At 38.4% G+C, this 15,600-nt stretch overlaps 1 protein-coding gene across 1 annotated transcript in view; it reads right to left on the bottom strand.

Annotated features, from left to right (window-relative positions):
* Nucleotides 1-218: 218 nt before the first annotated feature.
* Nucleotides 219-15,600, bottom strand: part of SNX4 (sorting nexin 4) — a 35,584-nt gene continuing 20,202 nt past the window's right edge. Inside the window, 8 exon segments of the mRNA XM_069780913.1 lie at nt 219-2,174; nt 2,517-2,631; nt 4,037-4,182; nt 5,027-5,126; nt 6,409-6,498; nt 10,631-10,696; nt 12,220-12,281; nt 13,824-13,896. Of these exon segments, the coding sequence (XP_069637014.1) occupies nt 2,127-2,174; nt 2,517-2,631; nt 4,037-4,182; nt 5,027-5,126; nt 6,409-6,498; nt 10,631-10,696; nt 12,220-12,281; nt 13,824-13,896 (700 nt within the window). The 3' untranslated portion in view covers nt 219-2,126.

Raw genomic sequence — 15,600 nt, 5'->3', positions numbered from 1 at the left:
AAGCTGGCTTGTAACAAGCATCTAATTTTGGCCTTAGCACTATGCTCTTCACCTAAAAGGCAAATCAGCTAGTTGTGCACAATTTACTAAAATTTTAAACGCAAGTTTGGAGGCCATTTGAGAGCTAAGATGGACAAGAACCAATTTCAAGAAATTGAACAGCAGTTGTCAGAATTGGGAAGACAGCATTTTTACAAAAAAACAACATAACAAAAATATCAAAGAGCAATTTTATTTAGCTTATTTGGCACAAAACTTACAAGAACAGTTTTGTTCCCTTCTTAAATTTAGTACAACTAGTGAGGAAAAAAAGGCATACTAATACATTTAATAAGCTGTACAGCAAGTGAAATGTGGAAAGAGGCACCAGAAAGATTTACCAAAAATCAAAGTGCATGAAAAATACCTACTCTAAGCGCCTCATGGTATTGTATTAAGGCACCACTCCTTTAGAAGGTTTACTGAATACATCAAGTGTGCAACTTCTTGGTTTGGAATGTAAGAGTCCTTCAGCCTGTATCGGAACTGGATACTGCAACCTCTGAACAGAGCACTTCTCCTTGTAAATGTTAAATGGAGACACCTCTTTCTGCCCAACATCATCTCTCAGCCAGGAGTGTCACTGTCATATGCTTTGAAAAAGCCAACACAGGTTATCAGAGTGACCAGCATTTTACTTCAGAGTTTTAAGCTGTAGTGTACACCAGGCCTACAAATTCTTTACAATGGTTTTATAGAAAAGAAATGCTGCAGAGACAAAAGTAACATGGGACATATCAGTAACTACATTTAGATAATTTATCAAAATAATCTTTAAGGACTTCCTGGAGTATCTATTTTAAAAAATTAAAAAAAAAAAAAAAAAAAGAATCAAAATCTGAGTAGTGTTATAATCCAGAATAATTAAATACACTTTTCAACAGAATATTACAAAGCTTCCTTCAGGACTAGCAATCAAGTTTGACAAATTCCACAAGACTTCAGGAACTTTAATTAAGTATGTAGAAAAAGCCCAATATTAGACAGTGGTTAAGGGTTTTTCATAACTGGAAACATTTAATGTAAGTACCTGTAACTACAAATCATGTTACCCTGGTGTATATATATGCACATATATATATACACACACACACACTGAAACATCATTACAAGAGCCAAATACACACCTTGGTTCATTGTGGATTCTGCACATCACTGCTGTTAAGTACTACAGAAGTTGCACGAGGTTTTTTATTTCAGCATCTTCATTAAGAACTATTCTTTCAAGAACTAAACTGCTTCAGTTACAAGAAGAGGTACCACAGGCCAGATTCACATCTAGCGTAAACAGGTTCCAAACAACCAAACAGAAGTTGCATCTGCTTCTTACCAGCTTTGACTTTGGTTTTGCTGCTCAGCTGGATCACCAGTCTCCTTTACTTGCAGGAAGAAGTTTGATAAGAAATCAATGCCCATATCAAAACTTAAGTGGGAACCAGTAAATGCAGAATATTGTATCAAACCATTATACAACACCTCTACTGTAGAGTTTCAAACATCTCAGGAGCTTGAGACTGCTTAACCTGAACTCTGGAAAAACACATTTCCCTATGGACAGGCAAAGGCATTTAAATATGAACCCTAGGCGTTACAGTATTTCATTTTTTGTCCTCTTACAGTGTAGACCTCAAGAACACAACTGTGTGTCCCATTATAAAACCAAAGCACCCTTGAGCATTAAAAATTCTAAACAGCAAGGACTGAAAAGAAGGGCATCTGGAAGTGATCTACACATTACAGAGCATGGTGTTTCACAAGTCTCAGAACAGTTCAGTTCATACTTTCTGGGATAACTTTCCCTATACCTTTGCCCCAATACAGAGCTGTAGTTTTCAGTAACTCTTTTACCCCTGAATTATTTGCTACCTCATATAAAACATGCCACAGAAGTGGCAGTTGGGGCTAAACATTTAATAACATGTCCTTTTTGTCCTTTATTAACAATTACAATCAGCAGAAAGAAAAACTATTCACTCAACTCATTTATTTCATGATTTATATGTAAGTCATGTAGCAACTTAACATTGGTGTTATACATTTGTGCTTCCGTTCTCGGGCACTTGGAGGAGGAATTCATTTCCAGATAATCACATCTTGCTGAAGCACTCCTTTGCATTTGTCCAAACTTGAATTCCCTTTAAAAAAAAAAGTTAAAAATCAATAGGCGGAAATACACTTTATTTGCAAACCTCACCAACAGACTTTCTTCCACAGAAGACTCTACAAAAAAGGTCCCACAGAACTTCACACTAGAATAAGGCAGAGACCACACTGGAATTGGACCACACTGCCTATTGCACATATATATCAACATTAACATGTCACTGAGTTAGAGCAGGATGGAATATGTGGGAGGTTTTACGCTAGTGACTTCCAACCTTCTGTGACTGCCACGTTCCTAGTTATTGAAAGCTTGCATCTGATCCCCTGCTGATACGATAAATACACTAGCCTGGCCTTTCACAAGCTAAACGTACCTTTTTGCACATGCTAATCTGCATAACAGCATAGCTTATAAGCGCCTCCTTCAAATCGTGATTCTTTTGCTCTTTAAACCGTTCAATGTCAGCCCAGGCACTTTTCACAAAGTCTCTGGAATTAAAAGCAATATTTCTGTTAGTAAGTGTTTTACATGTTTGATCCTCAGCTCATCTTCCTTCCTCTGGACCCTCAGCAGAGGAACTATGTATGACAAAGCGCTCCATCTTTCAGTCAGTAAACCAAGCCCTGTAATTATTATGCATCCCAAAGCATCCAGATTTTGTAACTGGCACTACCACCTAATTCTCCATCTTCTTCTTCAGGTTTTCAAACTAGAGCATCAGTTTCACAGGATGTGTTGGGTTGTTTGGTTGGTTTGGTGGTTGGGTTTTTTTTTCCCCAGTCAGCATCACTGCCATAGAACCAGCATAATTTCGAATACACTTTTTTCCACAGAGTCTGTTGAGGTAACTAACTATCTTTATGCTAACATTCAGCACACAACATTGCACGTTTCTTTTTCAATTGTCAAGTCAGAATCTTCATCTTTCCAAAGTGAAAACTCAGTTGTCATCAGGATTTGAGACACTCAAGTACAACAGGCATTTACAATGCAAATTTGACTTGGACAATTCACTTCAGGAATTAATTTTGTTGGTTTGTTCATGTGTCTTCAGGTCTCCTTAACTAAAATGGAGGTAGGTTTCTGTAATTCATAGCTTTCATTTGTGCTGGACTATGCATACAAGGCAAGTATTCACTTGAAAATTGCTTCCAGAGCTACAAAAGCACATCTCCAGTACTTCTGTCAAAATGATTAAGAAATTGCATTTACTGAGTGTCTTGTTGTTTTGAACTATTCATGAACTAGTCTTATCTTTCCAGCCCTATTCCTAACATATTAGGAGATACCACATTTACCCCTTGTGTTATACGATGAACGTGTTCTGACACAATCACATTGCTTTAGGAATGTTAGTTCCTATTTTTCATGCTTGCATTCCCGAAGAAAATTTCATTAGAGCACTGAGAAGCAGTTATTCAAACACAACTCGCCAGAACTTCGAATCTCTTTTGAACAGGAGTCAGTTGTCCCCCGTATGAGAAGATGCAGAACATGAGCTCAGGACCCATACACATAAACCAAACTAAATACTGTATTTGAAGCAAATCAGCTTTTGAGTCTTAAGGCTATTCAGCTGCAGACCTACAAGCCCACCTGCTAAACATATTACTAGCTGAACACAAAAGCATGCAAGTCAGCCATTAGAGTGGGCTCAGTAACTGGGAAAGTCATCAGGTTTTACATAAGCCATACACTCAGACCAGAAGCTAACTGCATGTACCGTACTTTATTTCACAACTTGCAGCTGACAGGAGCTTTTATAGACAGCTCATAAACACCAAGAATATATTAAAAACACTTATAAAATGCAAACACCTTCAAGAGCATCCAGTCAAGGACTTTTGCTAAGACAAGCCCTGTGTTTTCTTTGAAAAAGTCAAGCCCGTTTACCTGCCCTCCAGATTTTTAGACTTAAGTTGTTCTTCTCCTTCCTGTATCTGCTCTTCTAGAACCTTTATCTTGGCTTCCCTCTGCTCAGGGGTTTCCTGCCCAAAGAGCTTGCTGGTCATCCCTTTCAGGGAGAATGTTCTCACAGTCTACAAAAAACAAAGACACTCTAGGTTTGGGATTCCTGAGCACAGCCACAGCCAGAAGACATTATTCCAGATTTTTATCAGCATTTGGGCTTATTCTTACTATTCAGCTGAATTTTTGCTTTAACTTCCATTTTGTGAATGAGATTTTCATTAATTGATAGGTAGCTATGGGAGGTATGGTGGCTCACATTAGAACGAGCAAAATGGGAAGTAATTTGATGTGCAAACTCTTTAAGGCTGGTCTGTGGATTTGACTATAAGTGAGTCATTCCACTGATATGGGTAACCTTTCAGAGCAGTCTTCCTACTGAAGTAGGAAAGAAACTAAGTCTTGTGTTCTGTATGAGAAAGAAAAGCCATAAAGTAGTTCTGTATAGAACATCAATAGATCGAACAGCAATATTAAGAATTCTACACTTTAAGTCACCACTTTCAGATAATGTTTTAAGTAACATTATCTTCCATATAAAAGGGACTAACACCACATATCAATAACATCCTCCTTTCAAAAGGCAGAGGAAGCCTTTCAGAATTCCAGACGTTTTGACCTTTAGGATAGAGTTGTTTGTGTTATCCTGCTCAAGTCATACTTCCTGCAACCCTTTACTTGCTCAGTATTCGATAAAAGAAGTTTGGTACAAACAGCTTATGTCACCAAGAACCAAGTTACTTTAAACCTCAGATGCTTACAGCTCATATGATACCGCTTCTCATAAGCGGTGGCCAGCATGTTAGTGCCATTTAAATGCCATTCTAAGTAACTTGGCTCAAATAAAAAATAAATTAAAAAAAAAAAGAAAAAAGAAAAGAGGCATCTTGGAAAAGAAAGTGGAAAAAGACTCACTCCTGTTGCCAGCTCCTCACACTGCTGTTTCTTAGATGTTAGGTCCTGTGCAGCCATTTCCAAGTCATATTGCATTAGTTCATGTTTCCTGCAAACTGCCCTGAAAAGTAAGCAATGAAAGATCTGTCACATAATACTTTGTTTTGCTATGTTTCCCTCCATTTAAACTTTACAAATGGCATCAGGCTTTTTTTTTTTTTTTTTTTTTGGCAGGCTGCACATTCAGTTATTCATCTAGCTCAAATTCAACAGCCTTATCAAAGAATGCATAACTCTGCAAATGCTGTAGTTAAGCAAACTTGGATCAAAGTATAAAGAAAGTTCTTAGTACAGCAGCGTTCTGCTCCTCTTTTTAGACTCAATCCAAGACACTCTCAGCAATACAAGCGCTACCACCTACTTAAGGACACCACTGTAAAATAGTTGTATTCAAAATACATTACAGAAAAATCACAACTATGACAAAAGGTACCTGGACAGGGCACCTGTCACAGCAGCAACGTATCAGTCAATCATAAAATTCTTCACATTTTATTTTTTTTAAACAATGAAACAAGAAGCCATGCTCCTAGATTCATATAGTGCTTTTCATCTGGAAAAGAGGAGAGTTTCCTCTGGCCACCTGCAGTAAGTCCCAGTTCTGTGTGGGCTGACAATGCTACATCCATACTCCACTGCCGGATGCACGTTTGTCTCCCAGGAGAAGCTACTAGTGCTCTGGGTTCCCACACAGCAGCAGTCACACTCACCAACCCGCTTCTCTACAGCACTACTGACCTCTCCAAGAGGTTCAGAGCCAGGCTGTGGAAAGCACAATAGCTTTAGGTGCAATCTTACAGCATAAAGCAATTTGCTTTTGTATCTACACTTGTAAGGGTGGACTGCCCTATAAATGCTAATGTTAAAAATAAAAAAAAAAAAAAAAAAAAAAAAAAAAATCGGTATTTAGATGCACAATACTGTAGAGCAGATGAAAGTTAGATACAGCACTTTGAAACTTGCTGGAATCTGTAATGGCTGTAGCAGCTCTGTTTGGCCTATCTCATTTGAAAGCTGAAGCTTTCAGCACACTGGGGCACTATTATACCAGAAGCCAAAGAAACAGTGTAACCAGAGGAATGAACAGCAGTACCTTTCACAGAATACAGATTTAACATTTCTGTCATTTCACTATTGATCAGCTCAGTTCTAATTTGTATTGCCACCCACATGGCAATCAAATATGAGAAAGCAAAATAACAGGTGAGAACATGGAGATTCCACAACATTGAAATTTCCACTTCTTGGAAAACAGAAGATGATACCAAACTAAATTCAACATCAACACAATGTTAGAAGAAAGGACTACAGCTTCCGTTTGAGCTATACACTTTTGTACATACCGTAGTGCTTCTGCATAGAAGAGATATTCTTTCAGCTGATCTGCATAATGTTCCTCTTCTTCCAGTATGTCATCAATAGAAGCTGCATATCTGGTAAAAAACAGCCATGGTTAAATATAAAGTTCCTTAATTTAACCTTTAAGGATTACACATACAGTAACAAGGGAGGACACCTGTTTGACAGAAATACCAGTCACAAAGTAAAACAGTGAAAGGCACTTCCAAAAAGGGTTTTTCCTTTGTTTTTAATTAAACTCTGCATCAGCTAATATAAACATTCCTGCAGGCCTGTTTCTTTGGTTGTTACTACAATGAATCTTTTGACAAGTACAAGATCTATCACAAGCTTCCTGCTGAAGATGAGGCAGCTTTTCTTACAGGAAAAGAAAAATAATTCATGCCTTTTCTTCAGTGGACTGTCAATAGGCAGCACCAAGGCAAAAAAGACATGGTGCAGAAGAAATCCTGCAAGGCTTAAAGCATTAAGGCATAGGAACATGAACATCATACCTTCTGAAAAGCAAACAGGCTGCTTTCATTGTTCGTTATTCAGCCTGAGTACAAGAGAACTCACAGTGGTGCTCTGAACACCACGACATTAAGTCCTTCAGCTCCTTGAAAGTCTGTTGCTTTGTCTGCTGTGTAAGTCGGGCATATCAATTCAGAGCAACAAGAAGTTTAAGCCTTCCTTTTAGGGAGAAATCTGAAGTACAAAGGCTTGGACCAACTCCGCGGCTCTTACATTCAATAAGAGTTTTGTCATTTAGGCTGACATTTCCTAAAAATGGCAAAAAGCACTTTCTTTTTCTAGTTTGTGTTGCTTATTGGACAGTATTTAATAGGTTCTCACTAACCAAGACGACTGTGCTTGGACACACTTGCAGGGACAGGCCTACAACTAAGAGGTAACTGCACATCTCACTTGGCACAGTGACAGAAATAGGATGCCACTTTAGCCCGCAATACAGGGCATGTGCCACTGGAGATAAACAGAATGAATGAGATCCCATCACAAATGTCTTCACCTATTCTGCTAACTCAGTCTGGATTCTCAAGTATGTGGCAATCTCTTGCACAGCTGCAGGCTCTCTGAAGCAAGCATATGTCCATGCTTGTCTAGTGACCAGCACAATGCAACCCAAATGTTAATTACAGTACCTCTTGGCTTTAAACTTTTTGCAAAGCCTTTCAGTTTCTCTCTTCCTGTGCCTCTCCAGTAACTGGCTCTATGGAAGAAGTAGCAGAGTCTCAAGCTGAAAGGGAGCTGGTAACATGACTTGGGAGAGAACAAGAAATCCCTCCTGCAAGCTCTAAAAGAAACAACAAGGTCATTTAGACCCCTTGGAATCTAAGGGAGGTATCCGAGGGAGACGCTCCTGCTGAAAGTTATCATCCTCAGGCCTGCTCAGTAAGGGCATGCGAACTAAGGCTCTTCAAAGAGGAAGCAGCTACTTGCAGAGTAACTGGAAGAATGGGAAGACTGGGGAAGAGCTATAGACATGCCCATCTGTTCATGAATTTTGTCAGTTTGCAAGCAAGACGAGTTGTTTTGATGCTCTACAAAATCAAAGACATGGCACATCCAGGAAAAGCCCTACCAAGGCTATTGGTGATAAATAAGCATAACATATGAAGTGACCAGCAACAGCAGATCAGTTTAAGTAGAAGGGACAAAAGAACAGACAGAACAAGAATTCACATTATGAATCAAAGTAAGGAATAAGTCTGAACTGTTGAAAAATATACTTGTTCTGAAAAAATCCTGCAGCCACACAGGTCGTAAGTGGTTTACCCTCTCTATTTTTAAGTTCTGAAGTGCAATAATTTTAGTATAGTGGTTAGATTTCTCAGGGCAGCAGGTGGACCACATTTCAGTTACAAGTAAGTTCTAAGTTTAGAGCAGTGCTAGACCTTATCTGTGGCAGAACAACTCTCCAAAAAAACAAACAAAAAGAACACCTAACAAAAAACCACCTTACCTAGACAGGGTTTTCATAATAACACTTAAAAGTTCGATTTGAAAAAAAAAAGTAGTATGACAAGCTATATTTTTGACTGCTTAAGCTGAAGTTTAAATACTGGTTTGTACTAAGCAGGTAGGCAAACCAGAAAAAATCTTAAGGAGAAACACTGCAGTTAAGTTCTAAAGGTACCCAACAAGTTCCCACTCTTCATGGGAATTGTCAAGTAAACCCCTGGTTTAGTTTAGACTGGTTCCACCTGTAATGACAGTCTAGTTGATCCACAGATAAAGGGTCACTCATTAATAGTATAAAGGACAGAAGTCAAAGGTCTGGCATTTTTTTCTTTCGTCTTTTAAATGCTAGAATTACAGCCATTCACTTGAGCTTTCTCAGCATACTCTGTTGCTTTCTATCACTTTAGCAAGTCTCATGCTGTTATACAGCAAACACCCAGAGAAGCTTTGGGATGTCTTCTCCAAATATTAAGCAGTTTTAGATCATACTAAACAATAACAACTCAAAAGTTTAAATAAACATTTAATAAAGACTACAGCATATGGGGCAGATAAAGAATAATTAAATTAGTCTTTAAGTTTAACATCTATATTAGGCAACCTTCTTGAAGTAGCTTTCTGTTGCAATTAACTCCTGTCTAATGTTATAGGAATAGTAACTGGACTGATAAGTTATACTTTCAAGAGATCATAGATATGAACCTTACTGGTAGGAGACCACATGGGTCACTGAATCAGTTCCTGAATCTCACAGCTGCTGCTTCTTGCTTGCTTGTCACTAAGAGATTATTGTTCTATGAGAGTGCCAGACCAAACAATGAAAGCTACCTCAGACTTCATGCAGTGATTAAAGTTACCCAGAAACTCACAGCCACCTCTCTGGATCTTTAACCCTAACTGTGTTACAGACAGAAATATTAAACGTCTCAGATGTGTGGAGAGGGCTCAGGCTCCTGAGAAGTGAGACCCACATTTTTCAGTTGGTTACACATTTCTAGGTGTTTGACATCTTAGTGTGGTGTATCTGAACAACTGAAAATGTACCTGTGCCTCCTTAACTCCTCTATATTATACCATGTTTTCATGATCTCTTCAATTTCTGCATACTGCAGTAGGTGCTTAACACTGTATTCTATCTTTACTTCAATTATTTTCTTCTGAAAGCAGAATGCATTCTCTATTTCTTTATTCTCAGAGCCCTATATCTAAAAAATACTCTACCTTTTTTTGGGTGCAAACCACCATGTTAGCCAAAACACAGAAGTGTGAATAAATTATCCAGAGGGGTTCAAATTCTTAAAGATCTGATAAAAAGCGAATTATTCTGAAGAAGATGAGGGCAGAGTTTGTCATGGCTCTTCAAACCCTTCCACTTGACAAGGCATAACACCAATAACAACCAAGCAGTGCTACATACGTAAATCTGCACTGTAAACTAAAACTGATAGCTTTACTTCCACACAAATTACACTTTATCAGTAAAAATACTGTATGAAGAAGTGTCATATAGCTTCCACCTCTTGCTGGAGTTGTTACTTATCTGTACTGCGCGATTCTAGAAGAAGAATCAGAGTGATGAGAAGTTATACTGTTTCACTTACTATATATGACTACCTGAAAAGCAGAAAGCATGAGCCTAGAATACCACTTTCTGTGAGCACTCTGAAGTGCTGGACTCTTATTTTGAAGGCTGTGCTTCATGTGCTCTGCCAACTGACTCTAAAGATGCAAAGAGGGAGGATTCTCAACTTTATTACACCCAGTCAGTATTTTTGCAAGAATCCATTGGAGTTTTGGTGCTGATTAATTAAATTTCTTAACTCTCTGTAATTAAGTCCAAATCTGTGTACCATCTACTGCATGGTACAAAATGCTGCTATCAAAACCAAACAGATCTTATCAGGTCTGCAGTACATTAAAGTTGTATTCCACCAGTTTCTGGCATAGTAGCTTAACAGAAAAACTGGAAGAATTCCAAACACTTCTACAATTTCAAAATAATAATAAAAAAAGAAACGCCTCCGGTTCTCCTGAGACCTTTTGAGCTACTTAATACAGTACATGGATGCTAAAATTGTGCCTGTATCCAAGTCACAGAAACACTGTATACCTAAAAACAACGCCCCCCCCAACTTTCTCAGTACTTTACTTGTTAGTACTTTGGGGTTGAGGGAAAAGAGAGGAAAGAAGGAGAATTCTACATCTGGCTTACATCAAACTATCAGATATTCAGTCAGTACTTACACATCCATGTGGTGGCCAGCACTCTGCAACCCATCCCCCATCTCCTTTTCTATTGCACTCCACTCACTGTAGGAAAAACAAACGAGAAACAACATCACACATGAAGGGTAAGGGAAGTTAATAAGCTGCATCCTGTATATAGTTTCCTTCCAGGTGACACCTGAATTGAAACCGCCTCAAAGTTAGACTTGGCCAAACTGTTGTCTTCCTCTAAGGAGCAGCACTGACAATGTAGCAAGGCTATTTACAGCACTCTGTTAAACAATTATCCCTGACACCTGAAGTCATCCTCATAAATATACTTAGTTTGGGATTGGTTTTGAGCAGAAAGAGTCGTGTTTAAATAGCTGAAAAATCAATTAAAAAATAAAAACAAAAAAAAAAAGCCCAAACCCAAAAAACCCCTAGCACTTAAAATAAATTGGGGAGTAGGGGGAAGGGAACTTTCTAAAACAGAATTTGGTCTAACATGCTCATCAAGAAGAAACCAAGCTTTCCAGACTTGCAACACATCAGATAGAAGCCTCTCATTCCGAAAAGCAGAAGGTGGGATTTGACATTTGCAAGCATTTTACTGCTCCTGAAACTGTTTGCTGTATGTTGCTTTCTGTTTTCATAGTAGACTGCTGTTTAGTTCTATTCATTAAAAAAATCTCAACTTACAACCCTCTCATTACTGCAACTACCTATTCACATTAGGGAGATAATTTAGATAAAGAAGGAAACAGAGCTACAATAAAGACAGCAAGAGACTTATTCTGGACATCCAAGTATGTACACTGCAACTTTAATGGTGTTCTTAGCTTCATGAAGCCTTATGAGATTTCTTAGTTACAAGAATTACATCCACAACGCTTTTTACAAGAAAAAAAGGAGGGGCTCCCCTTATATTTCACATAATTTATGTCTAACGCATCTATTCTGTCCTTCACTTTTTCATAAACATTCCACTCTGCTGATGTTGACATTTGTTTGTCTTTGTGTTATTACAGAACTACACCTAATTTCACTTTAAAACCCCCAATGAGAAAGACATCTGCAATCCATTAACCCAGAGAATTAAATTTAGCACTTGAACAGTGTGTAGAAGCAGGAGGTTTCCCTTAACCAGAAGTTTAGATTCTTTAATTCTCCAGCGAGATGGAAAACTTGAGCATGCAATTCACTCATAAATCAAAAAATGATTGGCAAAATCACTTTTAAAAGGTACTAAAATTGGATATAGTTGTTGATTTTTAACCCTTAAAAGGGCCTAGAAGCTTTTCAGAGACAACGGCATGAAAATAGCTAGTAAATTACTTCCTGAAGAAACAGAATGCCAATGCAACAACAAAAGTCCCAAAGGTCTGGAATACAAAACAAAAAGCTAAAGTCTTCCACTAGAGACTACGTTCAGCAGATCCAGAGATCACTAAATCCAACACAGAAGTCTCATAAGTACTGCAATACGAAGTTTTTCAAGGCAGACATTGAAATGTTTCAGATACACTTTTCAAAAGCATAACAACACAACCAACAAATTCTCTCTCTCTTTCTCTCCCCACATCGCTCTGTCTATGTGTATATTTAAAAACTGTATGAACTCTTACCTGAATACTCTTCCATAGTTGCCATGGACTTTATAGACACCATATAGCCGGTCTGCTACCCTCTAAAACATTTTAGAGTCAGGTTTTGATCATCAACATCAACTGCAATTGCTTTGTGAAAACCCAAATACAAACTTCAAGCTAAAGCCTTAATGTTTTTACAAAGGTAAACAAGATTAGGCCTAAATCTAATCTAAGCTACTATTAAAGGAAAAATCAACAGCATTAAGTCTTTGAACACTGAAGTCACAATCAAAGCTATATTGAAAAGTAACATTTCAAGTATTTCTTTGGAAGCGCTCATGTATAGGATATGCCTATGGAGACCACAAATAATCAAGTTACCTTCAGTTTTTGATAACCAGATGTAAGGCATAGCCTCCTTTACCCAAATAATGCCAAATTTATACATACCCTTGCTTATTTAACATAAAGATGGCAAGACAAAAGTCCATCCTGTCACCAAAACTGTAGGGAAAGCTTCAGTTAAATTCTAACAAGTGACTCAATTTTTCCATCCAGCTCAGTGAAATGAAGGAAAGGAAATGAGCTATCCATTGCAGAACTTATTGCTCAAGCTAGATAGGTCATTTCAGCTGTTTGGAGAGTCAGTACCTGCTGCAGCCAGCACTATGATGCTGGCAACAACCTCAGAAAAGACCACATGTACACTCTGAAGCGTGACTTGTAACCCAGATAATGCCCTTGTAATTGTGATGTACCAATAAATGAGATTGAAGTTCGGTAAGAGTTACCATTATTTGTCTGTCAAAGCAGTAAAAAGGAAACATAAGCAAATTGCTGAACAGATCTCACACATACACAGTCCTGAGAAAAAGGCAGTGTCAGTAGAACACCAGTGATTAATCCTCTCAAGAACGTCAGCTCCACAAGGCAATCCATTACTGTCCTCTCTGCTGCACAGTTTCCATCAAAAATTAAATTCTTGTTGAATATACTAAAAAGCAGTATCACGCTCCTTATTATCGGAATTGTAATTTCTTATTTCCTTTTTGTGACTTTAGGAAAAAAAATTTCCATTCTCAACCCATAGAGTACCATCATGCATGACATTAATTGTTCTCATCATTAGAAAGAGCATTATTCATTACAGATTGAAGAACAAGCCAAAAAAAGAAAAAGTGTGCTGGGAAGCATACACAATTCATACTACAAGCTCTGGAAAACAAGGTATTAGATGTCTGACCAGAGAAACTGTGTTTTGGGGCCCTTCCCAGCCCAGCCATCCAGCAAAAGCAACTTGTCTGCTGAGTAGAGAGAAGCAGGCATCTCTATTTTCTTTAAAACACCTCCCTCTGATACATGACCATCAGGGGAGAGGACAGATTAGCAACATGCATGTGTTTGCTCCTCCAATGACTGTCAAACTCAACCATCATATTTGGAAATCTTTTCCCCCAAAATCTGTACTAAGTCAGCACACCCCCTCCACCATCTCCCTGCCCCATGCTCCAGAGCCAGACTCTCTTAGGCAAAACTGCCTGTACTCTAGAGCACATATACCAGTTCTCTTGACTAAACAAGAAATACTGCCTTAGAAATAAATTATACTATTTGTCACGACACACATGGGAAATACTTACAGCTCTGACTCGCAGAAGGTGTGATATGACAGACTGCAGTTCATCGCTATAGTGTTTTAGCTCAGTAAATCTCCTGGGAGCAGGAAACAGATAGTACATCATTAGCCATCATGAAAGCAAGCTTTCACAGAATGCAAGATAGAGCCACAACGCTACAGCCAGGGAGACTGAGCCTGGATTATGTTGAGGTGGAATTAGTTGAAGACTCCTAAAGAAGTGACTACAGAGTTTAATTTCCCTGAAGCAAACAACCCAACACTTGCATAACTGCTACTTTTTATGTAAATTTTGAAGGTTCAGAACAATTTAAGAGCTAAATTTTTATGAAATATAAGTAGTTAACTGAAATTACTACATCACTGTGTTGGTTTTTTTTAAAAAATGGGATTTATAAAAGGCAAGCATAAGTGAATACGAAAGCTTCAAATATGTACAAAGCCAAAATCTGCTGAAGTATACGTACTTCTTAATACAAATGTGTTCACATATCCGACCTGCCAAAGATACTTTGCTTTCAAGCTACCATCTAGCCAGTTTTAAGCATAGCTCTTCAGAAGTTCAAGGAAGCATTCACAATTATCACAACGCCTCTAAGGCTAAGCTGTACGATAACCATTACCAGTTATGTACGAAACCCTATTGAGACCTGTACCTGCACAGGAGTCTCACACGGCTAAAAGCCATCAAGTCACTACAGCTTAGCAAGGTACCAGTCAGGTAACCCATCACAAGTGACCACGTGCACACTGCTGGCTTGCCCCTACTGAAGGAAAGAGGCAGTTTATCCATCAGCCCAGTTAAGCCCTGGTGGTAGTCCGAGTTGATACATTTAGCTCATGCTAATCACGAAGCAGAGGCAGCTGCCACAGCTTTGCTAGTGACAGGTAACCAATTAAGCCAGAGCAACAGCCACTTCTGTATACGTAGACCCTCACTACTAAACACAAGTCTAACTCATGACCTACTTTGGTACACAAGAACATACTTCATCCAGATGGGAAGCCAGGAACAGCTTTACCTAAATTACTAAACAATGATCTGAAAATAAATAAGTAACATGGAAGAACACAACTAGAATTCAGGAATGGGAGACTAAGATTAGCCTTCCAGGTTGATGTTCAAGCATAAAAAAGAAACAACTTCACCCCTCCTCCCACCACAGGCACACAGTTAGGCTTTGTATTTCAGAACAGTTTGTACCCAAGAGGTCTTATTGAAATGAGTCAGGTCACTTGGTTTGGGTGATCAAGTACAAAATTCCAGGGTTTTTCATTTAACACCTCTTCTTCCCCTGCCAGGAAGTCTTCCGCTAAAATATTCTCCTCCTTAAATTCAGGAAGTAGAAGCTTTATTACTATTTCTAATATTTTTGATCTCCAAGGATCATCTTTTATAAGATTATGACACACACAGGGTTAAAGTACATAAAAAGATTTAAAAGCCAGCAGAGAAACTGTATGGGAAAAATAAATATAGTCATTGATCTGCACAGTGGGGTTTAGAGAGCAATCTCTTCAGTTTACACTTTATAAAATATGCACCAGGGCTGCATGTCAGACAGCTGCAGACACGTACAGTGAAGATATTTGAAATAATTGAACTGAAAACAAAAGATTAAAAAGCATGCCTTCAGCTCAGGAAGACTCCTCTTTCCACTCCAGAAATTTATAATGAAAAGTTTTATTTATCCTGTTTTGTGGCAAGAAAGCTTTTAAGAATGCCATATTGCCTGAAGGCAAGAGTCAGGAACCAAAGAGGACCTTCAGTATCCTGGACT

The sequence above is a fragment of the Haliaeetus albicilla genome, chromosome 4 (assembly GCF_947461875.1).
Source record: "Haliaeetus albicilla chromosome 4, bHalAlb1.1, whole genome shotgun sequence".
In the NCBI taxonomy this organism is placed as follows: Eukaryota; Metazoa; Chordata; class Aves; order Accipitriformes; family Accipitridae; genus Haliaeetus; species Haliaeetus albicilla.
This window is presented reverse-complemented; position numbering and strand designations above follow the sequence as displayed.